The following is a 22,358-nucleotide window of genomic DNA, read 5'->3' as shown; positions in this document are numbered from 1 at the left end:
ATTATGTATTTAAATATTAACACGCTTGTTATTTCATCCTGTACCTGATATGTCAATTAAAAACCGGCCTTGTGAACATTATGACAGCGAATTAAATTTCACAAGACTTTGTAAAAAGGAATGCTGTCATCCACATGCATGTGGCAAAAAACTAGGCTCCTGAATGATCTGGTCTCGCACAGCTAACTGCAAGAACTTTCCTTAGTCGAGCCGTTTCTGGGGCTTTAATGTTATGGAACTACATGGCATTCATATGGAACACTGTTGCAGAGGGCTACAGGTTATATTTGACCACCTGATATTCCTTTAAAGTGGATTACCATATTAAAGAGCACAGGCTGACATATTGTATTCTACCTCCATCAAAGTAAGACTGAGACCAAGGATATAACCTCCAGCCTTGTGCAGAGCAGCACTACATGGCAGGTAACTTATTTCAGCAAGAAGGCTACTTCGAAAGAAGATGCACTTCACTTCAATTGTGAAGCCTTCAATCATTTCCATTGTAGCTTTAACTTTACATTTCATGCATCTACCTTGAGCTTATGCAGAGTTTGGTCACTAACTACAACTACTGGAGGAACTCTTTAAGGAGGAAAAGGGCAGAGTCTGTGTGGCAGCGGGTCGCAACGACCCATCCGTGCTCTAGGGCACATCCGTTGCAAGCAGAGGTACGTTCCTTGGTTTGGTTCCCTTCAGAAGAGGAGATCGAAAGAAAAAATCAAGTGAGAGAGAGCAGAAAAACAGAACAAATGAAGAAGAGACTGGGGCCGTGCGGCAGGCAAAATGCTCTCTGGTGTAGTTATACACATCCAGCAACCACTCTAGCGCAACCCCACGCACGCGCAACTCTGGCCCGAGCAAGCGTGTGTTGTTTCAAGGCACAGCCACCAGGCACAGCTGCAGACGCAAAAAAGGAGCGGGGCCCCACTGGCACCCTCCCCACCGCTGCCGCCACACTAGTTCAGAAATACGTTCATCGGCCGCTAACAGGCTACAGTCATATTAAATGACTAGGCGTGCAAACACGGACACACAAGAGAAGTCAAGACAACATAAACACCTGTGTATGTTGTCTTGACTTCTCTCTTGCGTCCGCATTTGTACGTCCAGTCTTTTTTAACATGAATACCTCCCAACTAGCTCAGCTCTCTGATATTACAGACTACAGTGTTTGTTCCATCAGCAGTGCCACCACTTCCAACAGTTTACTGATAGACAAAGGCCTGAGAGAATGACCTACCAAAGAAATCTACCACCTCTATTAATTTCATAATTAGTAAACATAAAACTCGCTCTCTTGGCGGCTGGTCCACAGCACTGAACTCATAGATTCGTGCTGCCCCGTGTGCTATGCCTAGGATCTGCCTTTCCACTGTACTAAGTTCAGTTTCCTGCTAATGCTTTGTTGAAATTAGTTCTGTACATGCACGTATCAGTAGATCACCCTAGCTGCACAGCTAACTGTCGATCACCTTAGGGAACCTGCTTTGATAAGTAAAGAGATGTTTAGGACTGAAGTCTTTAAAGAAATCCTTTTCATTGCTACAACTCTTTTCTGTACAGTGCTCATGGACTGAAATGCAACATCAAAAACATTTCGTAATACGAACGGTACGTGCAACAGCCCAAGATAACTGCGTAATGTCACTACGACCCTGGTCTCTAGAGGTAGCATTAAGTGTTAAGAGTCAAAATTACAACAATACGACATGAACTGAAGACAATAGAAACAAAAGCATGTGCATTGCTTAGCCCTAAATTGTCATGCTTTAAGCTACGAGCACTGTACATATGCTCCTGCTGCACGACAGCAATGAGTTAATAACGGTGGTCTGTGCAAATCTATGCATGAGCTCACCAGCAAAGCTAGGATCAAGCAGCCCACTAAGTGGCACTTCAGAATATCGCCTGAAACATAATCCTCAATTCTAAAAAAAAAATGCGTACTTAGCTTACTGTACCATGATGTTAGTGCACAAAACTGCAATGTATGGGCAGTGCCTTGTGACTAGGAGCTGAAATTCCTGACGTACAGTTACTACGGCAAAGCACGACATTGCACTATCCCAAGAGGCAAGAACCTTCCTTCTCTTGATGGAACTAAATCAAATCTGTTGCAGGCTGAAGCCTCATATGCAAAATTGCCTGAACATTCTGTATTCAGTCTCTCTTCAGTGCTTTCCCTATAAGGCTCCGATCACCCTTATTATTACTATTGTATTACTACTAGTATTACTACTCCCAAAATGGCTGCGGCAGTCAGTGGTAGAGGGGCACTGGGGCCTGCGGGAGGTGTGAACCGTGCGCTCATTCTCAGAAAAAAACTTGCAGGAAGGTTTTTTTTGTAACTTTTCCCCAAGGCGAGCAACATTCTTTCTCGAGCGAGTGGGCAGAGTTGCCTTTTCTGAGGTCTTACCTTTGACCTCCAATACACAAACTTTTCCCCATGAGCGCTTTAGCTAACGCCGGCCTCTAAAGCCTCGGAGATGGGCGACACACTCTGAAGGAACGAAAGGTCAACAAGTCACACCACTGCATGACGGCAAGTCCGCGCACACCCGCGGCAGAGAAAAAAAAGGCACACCACCCCTGGCAGAGTTCTTCAATGTGTGTGCTACGCAAGGCACACCTGGCACCAAGCCTGGATGGAGAATCTTTCCAAATGCACAGCTCGCTCCTGCTTTGTCAAAGCGAGAGTTTTTGCAGTGTCCAAAAAGTGCATCAGCGTAAAACTGGTGAGTTACGACAATTATTGGCCAAATAAGCCTTGAATGATAAAGGAGCTTGCTGGCATTGTTAGAAAAAAAGACCACAAAAAGGGGAAAACCTCCACACAAGCTCGGTTGAAACAAACAGCACAGGTACCACCTAAGCCTACTGCAGCTGAACTGCCGAGTTGGCCGTCAATTCAGCAACAGTGGCAAATGTTCACAGCTTTCAGACTCAAGAAACACTTCGACACCTTCCGCACACAGCAAGGTGGTGGCAGGTGTCCCCATTGGGGAAAGGAGCCACCAACACTCACCGAAGTGCTGGGAAAGTGTGGGATGAAAGGAAGGGTCCACAAAGGGGCAATTCCTTAAGTAAAAAAAAAAAAAAAGGGGGGAGGGGGGTGATATAAGGCAAGTTTGAGGAAAAAAATCCTTTAAAGAAAGGTGTGTGATATCACCAAGGGTGCCAGGATAGGTTGGGAGAAGTGCACCCATGGGGTGCAGGAGATATGAGGGTTGTAGGGGATCTGGGAGTAGGCAGAGTAAGGAATGTGATGAAAGAATGATTAGGTGAGGAATGTGGGAATATGTGGATTTAGTCAGGCAGCAGGTCAGAGAACATTTCACTGGTTTAGGGAGTGCCAGAAATTAGGGAGGAAATGAGCTCCAGTGGGATATACGGGGAGCAAGAAAAGGCATGGGGAAATGGGGAGGGCAAACTGGCCGGAGAAGTAGGTAAAAAAGACGTCCATGCACACCTCGATCTTTCTGCCTTCGACAACTGTGCCGTTCAATTGCTCTCGTGCTCGGTCCGCATCCGCACTAGTTGCGAACGTGACAAAACCGAAGCCCTGCATGCAAGAAAGAACAAAAGGCAAAGAGGGGCAGCGCTCCAGACAGCAGAGGTAATGTTTTTTTTAACTGTCCACAGGTCAAAAGATCAACCATGCACCACCACGCACGGACTGGCCTGCACCCCTGCCGGGCCTTGGAAGGAAATAAAAATCCCGCACACAATGCAGCGACAAACTCGGCTATGCCTCCAGAGGGGAGCATGGGCAGAGGCGCAAGGCCGAGAGGTCGGTGACCTGTCGAATTCACCACTGCCCCTGCTCCTTCTGATGACCCGCCACAGACGACAAAGCAGTGCAAGGTGCAAAGCGCTCTTGGGGTCGCAGGCTCAGGGTCGCAAGCGGTGACCTTTCTACTAGAGGCTGTGCTGGTGGGAAAAAAAGGGTACAGGCAGTGACTGACATTCCCACTGGCCTGTGAATTAGCTGTCGGTAGTGAAAACGCAATTCTTCAACCAATTCCAGGTTCCCCAGGAACCACCAAAAGGTACTTAGGTGCTACGATATCATAGGTGCTGATTATATTTTGGATGGGCTGGGATACTGTGGCTCCATCAATAGATATGAAGAGCCATAATACAAAAGCTATCAGTTTTTGCCCAAGTATTACATTACATATTACCTAAACGAATGTTTTAATGAGTTTTTATCATTGCTGACCATCGGGGCAAAGGCAATTAGAGCAACAAAGCAGCTTTAGAAGCCCGATTTCTGTTAAGGTAATTGCAGCAGGTGCGACAGCAACCTCACAAAAGAACGGGTCCTCTTTTTTTGCAAGAGCAAACAAAACAGCTCACTGCTGTTTGCATCGCTGCACCTGAGGTCTAAGGTAAGCTCTCGAGAAACGTGAAAGGCACATGAAAGCCATGCAATTTCCGAGCACCGCAGCATCTGCAAACCGCCAACTCCAGCAGACCGTGAGCTGCGACCGCCACCACGCGCCATGGCGATCAAATGCAAGTCACCCAAAGGCCCGGACTGGTTTGCATGTCCTTGCGTTATTGCAGTGATTTATTTAGGCATGTTTGGTTGCGTTCCGTGCACCAAAAAGAAAAAAAAACACACAAGAAAGTAAGAAAGAAAACAACAAGCTCAGTATGAGCAAGCTGGCAGAGCGTTGTCTGCTATGTCCCTTGCTTTCAAACTGCTGCGCAAGTTCTTCAAGCAGGTAGCTGGTTTAGTGAACCATTTACTCGAACTTTATTTGTTAGGTTCAGGAAATTATTGTATTGAAAGGCTTAATGCTCCATCTCATTGTAAATTGGCGTGACAGGACAGAACCGCATTACTGTGTTATCAGTCCATGAAAAGATGTATTTGTAAATAACTGGAAAAACTACTTTATGAAAGATGCAAGCACCATAAAAGGAACAGCAGAGTCTGCAATGACATAATGATGTCATTTTTGAGACTGTGTCTCAGGAATGGGTGCTTTAGGTAGAAAATTTTTGACAAGGCTAGCTTCTGCCATTACTACAAAGTGCAGACAAGCTGGCCTAGTGGTACATCCCATTTTATTCAAGGCTGGCATAACCATAAAGTGATTAAGTTTTTTCTTAACAAGAGGGACATAATACAATGCTTCAAACATTTCATTGTATTCCACTGGCTAACTCACAATGAGATGTCTGCAAGGTGGGTAAATAAAATTAATGTAGACATAGAAACATTGTGTTTGGGACGTATGCAAACGACCTGCTCTGCCACCTTGCTGCCGAGTGAACGAGCAGCTGAAGACACCTCTCCGGAGCAGACAACATGTTCACAGCTTGCAGACGGGGGCATACACACACAAACACTTCTCAGCAACAAATGTCAGTGAAAATTCTAGAGGCAATGTGATGCAAATAAACAAACAGCGAGTGCAGAGAGGAGCATTGAGAAAAAGTGCGGTTACTGCGCGGTTACTAAAAAACAGAATGGCCCTGGCATTGCTTCACCTTCTGCCACAGGTAAGAGCAGGCAACCACGGGAGCATGCCACCCGATCAATGACAGCCCACAGGTCTTGAGCTAGCTTACAATCCTGCTGCATTGCATGCCTCTCAGTGGCTACGATACGTCTGATGACAAGGCCACCAGTTCCCAGTTGTGGCAGCCACAAGACGAGAGATGGGGAAGTTCCCTCACTATTTGCACTGAGGAAGTGGTTCATTCCACGCCTCAACACAACACATGGGGCCGAAAGCTGCTCAATACAAATGCACCATATAACAGCAATATTATAATGTTAGTTAAAAATCTGTAAATGATTATCTTGACCTCCACTTCTTTTTCTTAGTGCAGCTGCCAGAACAGTGAATGCAATGACCTTGTAGCATAAGGTAAAACTTAACCATGCAGGAAATTCTTCAACACAGTCTGTATCAACGGTCAGCTTGGCAAAGCACTACCATCACTACTTAGCAATTAACCAAACTGTTCTTTCATTCCTTACAAGAAAATTTACTCCTCGGAACAGACATAATGAATGATCCAAGTAAAGATGAACAGGCACATCAGTACTACGTGGTAAAGCATTCGAAATACCGATACCCTGAACTTGCTGCACAAGCTCCGAACAACCAAGCACAGATTCTACTCATTTCATACCGATAAACCCAAAGAAGGGAGAAACACTTCTACGTCTCCTCCGCAAATGAGGTGTAAAATGGCTTGCTAGTTTTTGTTTAGTAAGCCCAATTCAGTGAAACTTGTAACGTAATACAAGTTATTGTGTGGCTGTTTAAGTGCTTGTGCAGCTTCAACCACGTAGGAAATTCAGTTCTTCGGGGCCATGCAGAAAAAAACAAACCCTTTGTTCCTCACAGAAGACAGGGTCAGACAAGACAGAACTTAAGCCATACAAATCGGCAAACAAGACTCGGTGCAGCTAAGTTTTCTTCTTACTTTAATCGGCAACGCGTGGTGCGAGCATGCTCACCAAGCTTTTCTTCTCACCGAGACTGAGCAGAAGGTGAATCAAAGCTAGAGAAACAAACTAAAAAAAAAATAAAGTCCACAGAGACTTTGGTTTTAGAGACAGTAACATGATTAGGTTGATGACAATAGAAGAGGCAAGCCAGAGAGAAAAAAGTGCACTCGGAGAGATCGCCTTCAGAGCAGCTCAGTGGTTTTCATTGCAACACGTGTCATCAATGAAGATCATTGTCAGGGTCAACAAGAGGTCAAGAACTGTCTTGTCACAAGGCCATGTCACAGAAAAAAAAGAGGAGGAGAGAAAGACCATAACCAACTAACGTAGCAAATGCTCCTCTAAGAGACAAACCACCACCGTATGCCATGACAAGAAGCGCCAAATACTGGTGTCAGCAGGGAGGAAAAAAGAAAGGGAAAAACAAGAGGAAGAAGACAGCGGGATGTGCACACAGGAATGGTCATACCAACAGGGGCATGGAACAAAGGATGCTACATAACAAAATAGTTCAAATGAACGTTAGGGGGGAAAAAAGAGCAAGGAGAGTAACCTGAAGCAGCGTTAGTATTACCATGCTAGAAAAAAAAAAGCCGATCTGCCTTGAAGAAGACTAAATCTACCCTCAAGCCGGTGCACAAATTTAAGAACCGACTTCTGCTTAAGCAGGAATTCGATAATTAACAGGGCCCTGTATGTTGACTAATCATAGCATAAGCTTGTCAGAAAGCGCACGCACTGAATTTGTGGAATGATTCTTTAGCCTTTTTGAGCGGAGCCAATCTGAGGCTGAGATTAAAGCACTTCTGGCATATGCATGAACATTGGTGTCACTGGTAACAAAGTGGCAAATATGCGGCATAATCTCATGAAAAAGAACTCTACCTTCCCTATTCATTCCTTAGCGGCCATGGCATCGAATTACTCTAAGGTCTGCACAGGTAATACGGCACAGACCAAAATTTTCATTAAGAGGAAATAAGCTTGCATGGCTAACCATACTCTTGACATTTTGCTTGGGCTTGTTTGACAATGTAAAGTGTTAAAGAAGTAATAATAGTAATGGAAAGCTTCCCTAACCCATACCTTAAGCTTTGCAAATGAAGAAATGTACAAACAAGCTAAAAGAAACCAGTTTAGCACCAAGCTGTTTATTTGAATGGCCTACAGTCTGTCCAAAGATTTCACACATTCCCCTTGGGGTCCAGTATTAGCTTTGTGCCACTGCACACTCGCAAAATAAGATATGATGCTTCAACTGCTCTACTACATAGCTATATTCCAAACTTCACAGATGAAAGCAGCACAGCTGAACTTAAGTGCTAGGATTGTCAAGTGGTCTAAAGCAGCATGCACTAAACAGTTAATCTAGAAATATTCGAGGCTAATGTGTATGACCAAAAAGAAATGAGCTGTGCAAAATGAGCAACCGTGTTGGGATACTCCTAACCCCTCAGCTGACTTAAAAAACAAAACTGAATGGCCCCGTGACTAATAGACATAAGTGTGCAAGTCAGACACACTAGCATGTTGCTATCTGAGCAAGCATGCACCGATTTTATGGCTGCACCGATTTTAGTGGTATCTCTTTGTTTAGAAATTTAGTGCAACACAATTCTACTTTGACTTGGTGGGTTAGTCTTTCAAAGACTTCCATTTTCTGAGACAGTGATGATGACAAAACGTATCAAAGTTAACTCTCATTCACTCATACCTCAACCAGCTAACTGAAACTTATTCGAAAAATGGACATTCGATGAGTAACAGCCATTTGACCTTTCAACGCTGATCTTGGTGATGCTCAAAGCCCTTTTAGTGCAGTGTCAAATGCAGGTCTATTCCCCACATGGTCTCAACATTTGCTAAAAAAGTAAACAAATCAAGTATTATGCATGCAAATGCAGCAGTCGCGATTGAATTGTCACGCCAGTTTCATTAGTTCTCAAGGGAATGCTTATCCTTGTATGTCTACTGCGGTGTAAAGCTGCTTCTATTTCAACATGCAACCAGGCTGTGTAGCACTGCGGCACAGCAGTGATTAGCCATCTTGCATATCCCACTGTCTGTAAACTTGCGTTGCTACTGCACAGTTGGCAGCAATATGAAAGGGAACACTGGATTTGTGCTTAACCAACGATTACTAGCAATTACTAGTAAAGTGCCGATATGAATGCGACCTACTGATTTGCAAGAGATACCTTTCCGCTTGGGCATTTAGTGTTACAAACACTTTTGAGCTTTTCAAGTGCGTTTGGCTGCTATGACTTTCTGAAGATAATTTCAATGTTCCCTTTCATATTGCTCACGACTGTACATGCTTGCTGTATGCTTATACATGTCTACAAATCCCAATGTTGGTGCTCATTTTGAAAAGCTCGCTTCTACAGACATGCCTGAGTAATAGCAGTCTGGAACAGTATCTGCTGTCTTAAATACTGGAACAAAGCTAAAAGACAAAAAAAGGAAAAGTGGGAGAGAAAGGGGGTGAGCAGTGGCGCAGAAGTGACTCTCTACTGTAACATCACGGGCCTTGCTTGGTTGGCATTCTCAGACGGTACGACGACAACAGGCTAACAGAGGCGTGTGAGTGAGTACTCGATAGAAAGAAAGCAGCATGTGAGGTGGTGTAACGTGGCGATGAGGGTACGAATATTTGTGGGAGGAAGGTGGGGGGGAAGAGGAGGAAGTGTGGATGGGCCAGGGTTTTTTTTGGGGGGGTGGGGGGGGGGGGGTTTCCTTGTTAGCAGATTGCCTCCTGTTGCCCCCTCATCGAGGGTGGGAGAGGGAAGGGGTCGAGCAAAAACACTTTCTCCCCTCACTCAATCTAGCAGCAGAGATCGTCTGGTTTTGGCAGTTGAACCCTGGTACATGGAGAGCATCAGGACGCTATCTCGCGCATTTACAATCCCATTGGCCTCACCACAACTGTGCATCTATCAACTCCTGCTCCGACCTTTCTGATGGTAAGTTCACTGCATGTACTAATGATAGTTTCTACCCGTAGTCCCCCCCCCCCCCTGAACATAACACCTTTCTTTGCTCGAACTAATACATTTAAATAGCAGTTTTCCCATGAACAATAGAGCTTTGGCGCTCTCTTCTCAATATCACTCGCTCCTTACAACTAAAAGATTTTTTTAGTTGCTACTAGTGAGCATCTTATTGGCATTTAAATTACCTTATTTTTTAATAAGTGTCATTCTTGTGTGAATTTTTTACCACTAGAAGTATTTTCTCGCATTTTGGTTTGCTGTCTTATCAGCATTACACAACGCTCCCACTCTAGTTACAGCACTAAATAGGGCTACAGTATATGCAAATAAAATAAATTAAAATTACTCAGTTGCCGACAGTTAATCATTAATAATTAATTACTTTCGGTTAATTTCGCTCCGGGCAACCACAATGGAAATGCTGTCCATGAAGTGCCCTAACAAGGCTAATGCCTACTCTAGGCTCCATAGCTTGCAATATCAATGAGACAGTTCAAAGCTTGCTAGTTATATACACAATATAACTACAACTCTTTAAAACATGCCTTGCCATTCTGCGAGTGAAAAGTTGTGCTTGTGTCTCTGTTGACAGTGCACGATTGCCAGAGCTTGATCTATGTGGGAAAACTTATCTTAAGCACTAATAAAAAGCCTGATTCACAAGCAACAGCAGTAAATTTAAGAACAAGGACAAGGCAGAAGCTGTTTGCAAATGTAATGAAACTAGCTTAGTGCTGGATTTGGATTGCTTTACTCCTTAGGGGCATCTACCACAAACAATGCAGTGCACCAGCTTGCTTCAGGATGGCTTTAGATTTTTCACTTAGAAATGAAATGCCCCAATACAGCCCTGTGAAGGCTCTTGTACTGCTTTGATAAAGAAAATATTTTTTCACCACAGTGTTAGAATAACAATTGCTGGGGTTTTATGTCCCAAACCACGATATGATTATGAAAGACGACGTATTGGAAGGCTCCGGAAATTTCAAACACTTAGGGTTCTTTAACGTGCACCGGCATCTAAGCACAGGGGCCTCTAGCATTTGGCTCCATTGAAATGCGGTTGCCACGGCCGGGATTTGATCCCGCGACCTTTGGGTCCAAGCACCATAACAACTAGACCACCGTGGCGCGTCAAAGTGTTAGAAGGCATGGTAGACTACTACTAGTATATTTGACTTGCTAGCACACAACTTAAGTGCACAACCATCTCGTATTGCTCTGATGTGACTACACTAGTATGTGTGCACACACTACAAGAATGTAAAACTCTTGAAGGTAGTTTATCACATGCAGCAAGGTTCAATTGCCAATATCTCGTACCGAAATGTACACGAGTTAACCTCAGCACAGCTTCAACAATGCTGTCAAAGAAAGAGAAAAAAATAAAGCAAGTAGGGGGGAAGCAACCAAAATAAAAACCCAAAAAGATGAAAAGAGAAAAGAAGGCTTTGTGCAGAATGCATCATGGTTGTCAACAGGAAAACTTGTGCAAATCGCTTGCTCATCATGTGATGAAAAGGTATTTACGTATATTGCCGCGTATAAGTCGACTCCGAATATAAGACGAACCCCCAACTTTTGACCCGAAATCCGGAAAAAACTGCAAATGAATTATTTTGAACATTGGCCACATTGAAAAGAAAATTTATTGCCGGCAACTTACAAGTTTAAGCCTTCATGTGGCAGTCGTGATCGCGCACTTCACGAAAGCTTCGCGCACCATTGCTGTTCTGGCAGCCCATACCAAGCGTCGGACACCCACTGTGCCACAGTGCTCAAAGGAGCCGCCTCACACGCCCCGTCGGCGTCTGGGCTTGTCGTCCTGGTCCATCCAGTCTTTGTAGAGTGACGGCCACCCGATCCTTAAATGGCTTGTTCAGTGCCACGTCGAGCGGCTGGAGCACAGGAGTTCAAGCCACCCGGGATGATTGCCCAACTGGCAATCCGCGTTAGCCACGGCTCTCTTCACACGGTTCCGTGATGTGACCCCCGGAACGAGTCACGCACAAGCATGCTCTTGGGCCTGAGAAGACCGCCTGGGCGCCCGGAGCCAGCCGAGGCGGAACGCATGCAAGCACCGTCTCCTCGGGTGCAAAACCCCTTCTCGTTTGACGCGAACGATGACTTTTGGGGGAATTTCCTCCTTGGCATCGTCTTCGCTTAAAGACGATAAAAGGTGGCAGTTGTGGCCGTCGGCGGTTGCAACACAGCATCACCGTTAAAACGGTTGTGCTCGTTGCCCGTCGTCATCAGGCGCACTTGCCGCGTCACCTTTAGCCGACACGGTCCGCCTTTGCTCGGCATATCGAACGAGACAGGTGTCTGATCGGCGTTGCCGATCTGGCCGAGCGTGAAGGCGTGTTGCGCCTTCCGTTCACTCACGAAGTCAAAAAGGCTTCTTTTTTTTCTTCAAACTCCTCGGGTGGCTTTCTGACAGACAGTCGTGCGGCCGCCTTAGGCTCAGCCCCGTTCCTACTCAAAAAATTTGTCACCCAATTTCTTAAGAAATCTTAAATTCACTGCGGGCGATCCTAAGACCGCTCGCAACAACTACGCGCCTTCACCTGAATGTCCTAGTAGGAACACACTCAGGCATTTGTCCCGCTGTTCGCTGACCCATTTTTTCGACAGCCTCTTTCGATGGCAGGGTACTTCCCTTCCTTCCCCCGGTCCCCGGAACGATTTTCCGCGATCCAGCGCACGTCCAAAGTTATCTCTTTGTTGGCGTCCAGCATCGTCACACACATTTTTCCGAGACGCCGAATTCACGTTCCGCTGACAGGTTGCTCGGACGATTCCCCCGGCGTGACGAATCACTTTTACGCTTGAATGCGGCATTTATAGACTGCGCCGATGAGCAGGTTTGCCATTTCGGTGCGCGGATCTGTCGACTGAGGGCGAAAACCACCGAAAGAGGAGCATGAGAGCTTGCTAAGCCTGAGCAGATCGAATCAACGCGCAGGGGCGCAGGCCCACCATGCATCTCCGACGCAGGTCACGAGCCGATCCAAAGACCCATGCGAAGCCGAAGCTCTCCGTCCGGCCTCCGAGATTCGCACGTGCAAGATCGGATTCTCTGGAGCTGCATTCGCCGTGTTGATCACACCGTACCGTAACAGAGCCTTTAGTACCGTACGTAGAAAATGGGTAATCATATATTTCTTCTAATTGGTTTTGCTATAATATGCAATATAAAAAAGGCGTAAGTAATAGTAATAACCTTGATAAACGCTGGTCGCCTTAGTTTGTTTTTTTTACCCCCCCCCCCACCTTTTTCATGTAGGAATCCGCATATACGCCTTACACCCCTAAACTTGGCGCTCTGATTTTTAAAAAAAAAGTCGACTTATATGCGGCAATATACGGTAAATGAAATGCTCCCTTGTTCTGCAGTGACCATAGATGTGCGGAGTGATTAAATGCCTTCACGCTACGTTTGCTCGGAAATTTAGGCCACCAGCGGAATATTAGATAAGTCATTCCCATAGGACCTAATCATTTGCTGTTTGAGAGTTTTCTCTGGCAATACGAAAAGAAAATTTTATGGAACTGGTGACCAAGCACGAGATACGAATGCATTCAGTTTTCCTGTTACCACCATGAGGCATTCAAAGTTATGCATGACACTGCACTGTCGGTAAAAGGGGAAAAAAATATGAAAGCCTGTAAATGAACCTGAAAACATCAACACCAGATGCTCTTTGCTCAAGTACAATGCTCATCAAACAATTGTTCTGCCACAAATAAAGACGGAGCATCTTAAGAACAAGCTTTGAAGAATTAAGACATAACGATGGAAAAGCACAGGTAGGGACACTGTAACAAAAGAACACCAGTCAATAAACACTCATTCAGAAAAGAGGGCAATAAGACAGGCATTGGCAGGGCACATTTCTAGCACACTGTGACATCTGCTTTACAGTAAATCTGCGGAACTCTACAAGGGGGCTGAAGAGTTATGAGAAATCTGTCTCACAGCCATTCTTTCTTTGTGAGAAATTTGTATTGGTTTCCTCGTGGCTTCGTGCTACAAACAGGTGGTCATCAATTTCCCTTTCACAAGATCCTTATTCATTCTCCGAGAATCCTACATGTCACGTACGAGAAGTACAGAGTTATCAAAATGCATGCGGTGATGGTTACGTATACATAAGAACTGCTATTTGCTGTTAAGCTCGTTGGCAAAGTGACTAGTATTACCAGAGAGGAACAAATTGACATACTAGTAAGGAGAAACAAGATGAGGGCTTGTCTCCACAGTGACCTTGTTTAATAACGATCTATTGAGGACGCTTTCATTTGCCTTGACATGGCTCGCAGTGAAGTGATCCAATTTATGCAAACAATGCTTCAAGCAAAATCGGAAAAATGCAAAGGTCACAGTGCGCCAGAAGTCCCAGTAGGCCAAAATACAGCTTCAAAACAAGTGCAGCAAGTTGGGATGAACCCAAGACCAACTACGAATGGCTGGAGATGTTGGTTATAATTACAATCGTATTCACTGAAACTGAAAAAGTTCATACTTCAATTAATGTAGCCAAATTTTCCAGCAGTGGCAAAAAAATTGAGCCACGGTCTTGGGACGGACCCCAACTTGCTGCTATAAATGACACTGCACCTAACAGTAAAATGCAGCAAAGCACAATAATTTCTTCAAAGCGAGTTCCACAACTAGAAAATATTTCTTTGCCAGAGAGATTCACAAGCAACGATTAAACAATGTTCAGAAGGACCTGGAGGGCAATCATTTCGTGCAACCTACAAAACATTTGACACTTCATCTTTTTTTTCTTTATTCTGCCACTAAGCCTGCTACAAAGCTCCAAGAAGTTATTGTGTGCGCTACTGTCAAACACCAAAAACAAAAACAGGAGCCCAACTTCCATAGGCAACACTGCTCACCTCTGGTATTAATAATTAACAATTTGGCAAACAGTGTTAAATTTTGCATGTGTCTGTTCAGAATGGTCGGCACAACTGCCCGAGATATCATAAAAACTTGTAACCTGCACGACCAACCCCCTGCCTCAGACAGCATCATGCCCACTTGTGCAACGTGTGCAGATGAAAAATGCCAGGAAATAAGTTATAACTGTGCTACATTTGAGAACCCATATGACTTAACAGTAGGCATGATTTAAGAGCGGGCAACCCAAATCTGACTGCTCAGTAGATAAATTACAAAACCAAGCTTATTTCTAGAGATTTCGCTGGGAGCTAGCAAATGAGGAGAACACACGAAATTTTTTTTGTGCGATATTGAGTGTTTTTAGGATAACCTCTGGGCAGCTGCTCCGTGGTAATAGTTTTCCTGGAAGATTTTACTTGAGTGGCACGGAAGTCACTGTACATTTTGTTGCCACAAAGAAAAGTGGGCTCCTTTGCAAACACACATCTTGCATGCTTGTGCCAGATGTACTTGAAATGCATCCCTGCCAGCTTACTTGACATGAACACTTCGCTACAAAGAAGCAATTATGGTGAAAAAATACCCCCCCGAAGCAAACTAACAAACTGATTCAGTGTCTTTTTTTTTTTATAACACACCTTAAGAGACTGCAAAAACATGAATCAAAGAGCACTGCAATGACACTCAGTGAGACCCTCTTTTATGAGCTCGTTCACGACACTGTCAAAGCTGGCAAAGTTTACATGTCACAAGAATGGCAGGAGCATGCATGGGAAAAAAGTAAAAGAGAAAAGAACGACAGCTGCACGGAAATGCAGATCGATACTGGCGAGCGGACTCACCTTCGAACCCCGTTCGTTGAAGATGATTTCAACATCAAGAATGGCCCCAAATTGCTGCAAGGAGATTGCAAGTACTACTCAGTACACTTTACACAAATTATCACCTTTCATTGAAGATCTACTGGAGACACTGCTGCCCCACGCATGAATCAAAATCGGTTTTCAATGACTTTCTATCTCGTTTTTTCCCACATCACACTGTCTACAAGTTGTACACCACTCTAAGGCATATTTAACACAAGGAAGGCAAAGCAGTGCTGCTTTATAAATTTGCTCCAGAGGAGCTCAGAGCCACGATATGTTTGTTCTCTTGGAGAAAGGCAGTTGTAGACTACACGATAATTACGACTCATGTTATCTTCATTTGAAACAGATCATTCGTTACATCCCAGACCGTTTTAAAGGGACCATAACAACCAATTTTTTGTAATATTCTATGTTATGTGGGTTAATCCTTGTGCATCACAAACAAGCTGGCAAAATTTTAGTGCATTCGGTCAAGCATTTAGTTTATAATTGAATATTTTTATAAGCACGCGAGTGGCCTGAGAGTCCTGCAACACCGAGTCTCGACTTTACAAGCTCCTTGCTGTGAGAGTGTCTGCGTTCCAGCGAACAATTTCGTTCTGGGGTCAGATGCTATTTCATTTTTGTTCAGCTTGGCACTGAAGTTGAATGATTTGTGAAACTCTTGTAGAAGACGATGGCTTCCGTTTCATGCAGCACGTGACATCAGACATGCCATGGTGGGTGGGTCTATAGCCGGCGACTTCTAGGGCTTATTTTGCACTGAAATATTCTTTTACAGCACATTTTTCATATATGTGTACGCACAACAGATCTTCTACTTGTACTTTTTGCTGAAAACTGCAAATTGTTCGGTGACCTTGTCTTGGCCCCTCAAAGTGGGCTCGGCTGTACATTCGTATGCAGATGTACCAACTTACACTGTGAAAGAATCCCAAGAGGAAAAAAAAATAAAAGGGGCACCACTCACGCCAAACAGTTGCCTCAGGTCGGGGTCTCGAAATCTGAACGGGATGTTTGAGACGTGCAGCCGCTTGGGCTGGCCATTCTTGGCTGCCTCCACGGCTGCCATGCCCGCCGCGGCCGGCCGCCGCAGCTGCAGCTCCGGCTCCGGCCGCCTGGGCACCAGTGAGTACCACTCCCGTGGCACCCCCATTGGCATCGGGCTCCAGGTCAGTTTGCTGTTAAGTGGCAAAACAAACACACGTGCACACGACCGTTATAGTGACGTCGGCTCACACGCAGCAACGAGGCTGCACATTCACTAATTTTCAACGAGGAAATCGAAGCTGCAAAATGTGCAAGGCTCTCTGTTTTATCGAGACACTACGCGATGGCACTAATGCTAGAATGATTGCATTGCAACATGGTCAAGTTTTCCTGACTTCATAATCTGTTCCCATCCCCGCAAATGTAAAAAAAGTGGATGTTGCCTTGAAGGGACACTAAGCTGAAACAATGAATCTGTTTAGATTGATAAATTGTACTCTGAAAACACTAATGCTATTGATTTCACAGTCATAGGCATACTAGTAGAGGAGAAAACCAAGGTCAAAGATTTATTGTTAAATTTTGCGCCGAAATCTCCACACGTGACATCACCAGTGAATATTTCGTATTTAGGCAACACTGGCTAAACAGAATTCATTGAAACTTGGCATGTTAAGTCCCTGGCCCCCTCAGAAGACAATTTACTTAATTTTTACCGGTTAAGAACTACGTAGGCCCTAGTGGACGCGGTCAAAACCGATGCCGCCACGGCAAATGGTGCGGGAATTTCAAGGTGGCGTCGCCCTCCGCATTTTGTTTTTGCGCGCCAGCTCGTGGCAAGTTTAGTGATTTTGGTATTGAGCAGCTATGCAGGAATGCTCATATTTTGTGCACACAATGCTTATGCTTAGCAGCAGATGGCAGAAAGCCATTCTGGCTCCCCCACAATTGCAACACCGTGCATCTAAGTGGTGGTGTATCCGTTTCACCTGTTTGTTTTTACAGCCAAACATACTACGTGCCCATTGTAGAATAGCACACAAACGCATCCATACCAATTGGCTCGACTTCCCTTATGAATACTATTTGTCATCTACAGGGGCAGGCAAGGCAACATTAACATGCTTCGTATAAACCTAATATTGCTATCACCGTAAAGTAGAAATTAGTTCATGTTTCAGTACTATAAACCAGGAATTCTTGTAAAAAACAGCATTTCCAATAAAAAAAAGACGTCACAGACGGGGCATGCCTGGGTATTCAAATATCGGCATTTCAATCTAGCTGGAGTAAACAGAGACTAGAAAAACGTTGCTCCCGAAATGTGCTTACACGTCTTCCAAAAGTCTACATTGTGAAGTGTGAATATACAGTTACGAAGAAAGTATTCCGAGAAGAAAGAACGGCAAGCTTCCCTTACTAGCCACCTGTCCATAACGGCCACGGCTCACGAGCTCTGCCAAGATGCGTGCATTTTCCCACATGTGCTACACAAGCAGCCAGCTGCCTCTTCTCTGCATCGTCTAGGGAGCCTTATTTCACTATCGCCTTGGCTCATAAATTTATCTGACGTCACTGATTATGCTGCAACCAATTGCAGTTTGATGCCGAATGCTCTCCCAACACTGTGAGCTAGGAGTTTGTAGCGGTTTATTCAAAGAAACACTAAAGTAAAACATTAAATCAAGTTAGACAGATAAATTATTCTTTCAGCACTATACAACCATTAATTTCAACATCATAGGATATTAGAAACAGAAACAAAGGACAAATTTTCATCAACGAATTTCGTGCCGAACGTGAACACCAGTGTGACGTTACGAATTTCGAAGTCTTTTTGTGTATTTTGGCCACACTGGTTCAAAGAAATTTTCTGAAATTCACTGTGTTAACACTTTGGGTCCCTCAGAACACAATGTAAACGATGTTTACTGATAAAGGATTATAAAGAGGCCCTAGCAGATGCTGTCAAAACCTGTGATGTAATGGCGTGCTTGCGTGGGAACTTCATGGCAACATTGCCACCTGTGATTTCTTTTTGCGCATTTTCTTTGGCAAAAGGACCTCTGACAGCGGAATTTTTGCTTGTGACTTCTTTACTACAATTTGTAGCCTAGCTTCTGGTAATGTCGATGTATCATAAATGCTCTAACATATCGTATAATTAATGCTAGCATCATTAATTGTGACCAATTTAGTGTCACTTCGAAACTCACGCCTAAAATTGTAAGAAACTAGTGCCCCATAGCAGGGGAGCGCTTAAGACCACCTGCACTCAACTCAAGCTTTGGTTATGATGACAGCGCAGTTTTCAAATCGGGGCCCTGCGCGCGGTAGAGAATGAAACGACGCGGGTACTTTGGTATGAGTTAAGCCTGTTAAGACTAAGAAAAAAGAAAAGCATTCCTGGCGCAAGCAGCCAAAAGACCGCCTTAGAGTAGCCCGACAACAGAGCAAGATGAGCGAGAAACAATAGCCTTCGTTGGGTGCCAGTCGTAGCATCGTGCATACCCCGCGAATCTTCTGCGACGTCGACAATACTTGCTTATCTTGTGGAACATCACATGGGGCCTTCGTTCTACATCATACTGGTGGTGATGTCGCGAGGTGCTGCCCGGAATGCTCATGCTTACTTTAAGACCAAATTAAAATATTTTAAAGGCAACGTTCGCCACCGATAATCGGCCAAAAGTGCCCACGAATATAGGACAATCAAACAACGCGGTTTTGATTTTGATGTCAGGGGCCCTTCAAGAGTGGTGCTTTTGATATTGTGAAATTGTGATTTACAAAAAAAAAAAAAAAAAAAAGAAAACCAACCGTTTTCCTCTTTAGTGTCCCTCTAAATGAACGTGACAGCAACTGCTATGTCACTTTACAGTACAGACAGCATTATGATAAGCAGCTTAGAAATAAGTTCCTTAAGAGCATGAATTTTCTAAAATTATGCAGCAAAAAGCATATAAGATAAATGCTGATGAGTAAACCACCCTGTGGACACCATAAAAACTGCAAACTAGATGAAATTGGCCATCGAGCTTCACTGAAAACAAAAGAAAAGCCTGCTAGGCACTGCTGAAAAGTAGATGAAAGAATTTATAGCTCATTAAATAGATGGCACTAAAAGCCACAAAGAACTTTCCACACAAGAATGAAGATGGACACTAAGTATACTATATAGTTCATCAGCACAATGAAACAAAGACCTCACAAAGCTTTTCTAGTGCTGCTCAAAGGGGCCTTTCAACGTTTTTCCGAATGCCTTCTACAGCACTGGAGTGTGCTTAGTATTGAATACCAAGATGAATGCAGAGTTGTAAAAATTATTGCACAAAAACTGAAGTTTTTATTATTCTTCAAATTTCAAAACCCAAACAGACCAAAAAAATATGTTCCCTTTCACACTTTGCCGTCAATAATGTCACTGGTCGCTTCCAATCACAGCGCGCTTCTTATACAGATAAAACAAAAGACTCGCCTCATGGTGGCTGCTGCACCGTGCACATTGTGTTGTTACAATTGGCTTCAAAATATATTTAAAAACAGAAATACCCTTGTATCAAGTAAAGTATAAAGAATGCTTCTACATTTTTAGCACGCAATAGAGTGCCCTAGCTAGGACCACATAAATGTTATTTGCAACTTAGCTTGTCAAGCCAATCAGAACACACAGCTACAGGTCACATGACCAAAATCATGTCAGATACCAAAAATCACCATTGTTTGCCTCTGTAGTCAGAGCAGACGGTGGTTTTTCTGTTAAAATCAAATTACAACTACTTTGTTTTTGGCGTCCCTACTTGTGCTGCGACATTGTCGCGTTCCACAGAACCGGAAGAAGCGATGAAAACAGCATGCTTCAAGGAGTGTAGACACCACAATCTTTTGTGCAAACTTTATTATTTGATCTTGAAGGCTATTTACTGGGGACCCTGATAACGATTGCCAAGTGCATGATAGTGTCCAGAGTAATTTGAAGGGGCCCTGCAACACGTTTCCAGCCTAGTCAGAAAACGCTGCCGGTCGGTAGTCGCGGCTCCCGTGAACATGGCATGGCGTGCGGGCACGTGGTGGCCGCCACGTGCCCCCGTGCACGCAATCGTGCTGAAAGTAAGCAGTGCATTCTAAGGAAAAATGAAAATAAAGTGCTCAAGGTCATGACGCGTGCCGACAAAAGGACGCATCTTCTTGCCCCCTTGCAGCTTTCAGCCCGTTCGCTGATACAAAGGGAGAGATAAAGTGCTTGAAGTGAGAGACAAATCCCTGCAACTACACTCGTACTTCACGGATTCTAAAATTTTTGTGGCAGTCGATTCGTGAGGCAATAAGCTATTTTATTGAAGCCATTAAACGATTACTACAAGAAGTGTTGCAGGGCCCTTTTAATATTACACAATTTACGTGGCGCATTCCACGATTTGAGAAATCAACACCAAGAGCCGAGAAACCTTCAAGTGACGAAGCAAATAAGTATAAGATGATGTATAGTGCCAAAGGAGTGACATCAGCAAAACCGATGTGCCATGTGCAGCATTTATCACGCGCAAGGCCGCTTTGTGGCGCTCGCAAAAGAGCGCTCACATTTCTCAATGTTGTAGCAACTGCACCAGACAGCTCTTGCATGTACAAGTACTTCACAAGTATGACACATGTGAAAATATTCTTAATTCTATACAAACAATGACTTTGTGATGCTTAACAGCATCATCTACATTTTAGATGTTCCAACAGAGAGCCAAATTCAATTATGTCATTGTAGTGTAAGCTAAGTGTGATGATGCTGCCATTGAGTGCACGTTAGCACAAGAGTTGCACACCTTTCACCTGACTGCACTTGCACGTGGCAGCTGCAGCAAACAGTGCTCCATGAAGCATTTACCGCCCCCTAGTTCCCAAACCAAAGGAAGCATAATATTAAAGTAATGCTTGCTAACGTTTTTTTTATTTGGAGTGCATGAAACAATTTGCAGCACACACAACCAAATTACATTGAAAATATGTCAGTACTCTTTTAAAGAGCATCAATAACATAGGCGATAGTTGCTTTGCATCCATGCAATATCTCAACTATCAAGCACCAAAATACCGGCACACCCTTCCAGCAAACTATACAGGCCTTGCGATTTTGCCATAACCAGGCCCGTGTCCTATTGCACTTCAGTGTTCCATCACAGCTGCAAACGACTAAGGACAGTACGCGCCAGCAGCACAAAGTAAAGATATGTAACTTATTGGCAAACTTTAATAGTTGGAAATGTTTACTGCATCCAGTGTGAAACATTAGCCTGCATAGTGCATGCATACAGAAGACACGATATCAACTACAAAAAATGGGCACACAACATGTGCACCTCTGGAGTCCCTTTGCGTTGCTGTGTGGGCTAAAGGTGTTTGAACAGTCGCAGCAATGAAATAAAATGTGCACTGCTACAGATCAAGTGTCAGTTCAGGGGACAGTGATGCTGCATTATTTCTGGGCAAAGTCACAGCTCAGGCTGAACCAGAAAGGTGTCTACAGAATGTGACAGAAAGCATGAGAGCTCATGCAAGTGTGCTGCTTACCCGTACAGCAATAATATCCTTACTCTCAAAAGGATTTCGAGCTGCTGCATCCCGTTTGGTACACTCTGAATGGAAGCAGATCACTGAGTGCAAGGAAACGTTTGTAGTAAATGTGCCTTTTTTTTTTGCTGGCTTCACCTTTTTTCTTTGCTGTGAAGCTCTTAGCACTAACCCTATTTAATCTATGTCAAATATAACCAGCTATTTTGTGTGCGACAGTAAGATTAGAAAATTCTAAGGTATATTTTTGCTCTTCAGACGTAAAACATGATATGCACCCATTCTTTGCAGCCCTCCTATTACGATGTTTTTCCCACAGAACACTACGAGGAACACGTGCGTTCACGGCAGATTACGCGGTCATAATTACAGCAAAATGCGCTTTAGTTTTTATAAATTGCACTTGCAGGCCGAAGACGCACAAGTGCAGAAATGGGACTGCCGCACAATCAAATATACAAGATCATAAGGAAATCCCAGGAAACATACGTGCATTTTCGGACGAATGGGATAAGGCGTGCATTTCGAAATGAACAGTAAATAAAAAAAGACGC

The 22,358-nt window shown here is 44.1% G+C and overlaps 1 protein-coding gene across 1 annotated transcript in view; it reads right to left on the bottom strand.

Moving 5' to 3' along the window:
• The window catches only part of LOC119400482 (RNA binding protein fox-1 homolog 1-like), a 412,311-nt gene that overhangs the window by 27,819 nt on the left and 362,134 nt on the right, over positions 1-22,358 (bottom strand). The window contains 4 exon segments of the mRNA XM_037667541.2: positions 3,473-3,565; positions 15,226-15,279; positions 16,223-16,336; positions 16,338-16,433. Of these exon segments, the coding sequence (XP_037523469.1) occupies positions 3,473-3,565; positions 15,226-15,279; positions 16,223-16,336; positions 16,338-16,433 (357 nt within the window).

This window comes from Rhipicephalus sanguineus, chromosome 7 (genome assembly GCF_013339695.2).
Source record: "Rhipicephalus sanguineus isolate Rsan-2018 chromosome 7, BIME_Rsan_1.4, whole genome shotgun sequence".
NCBI lineage: Eukaryota > Metazoa > Arthropoda > Arachnida > Ixodida > Ixodidae > Rhipicephalus > Rhipicephalus sanguineus.
This window is presented reverse-complemented; position numbering and strand designations above follow the sequence as displayed.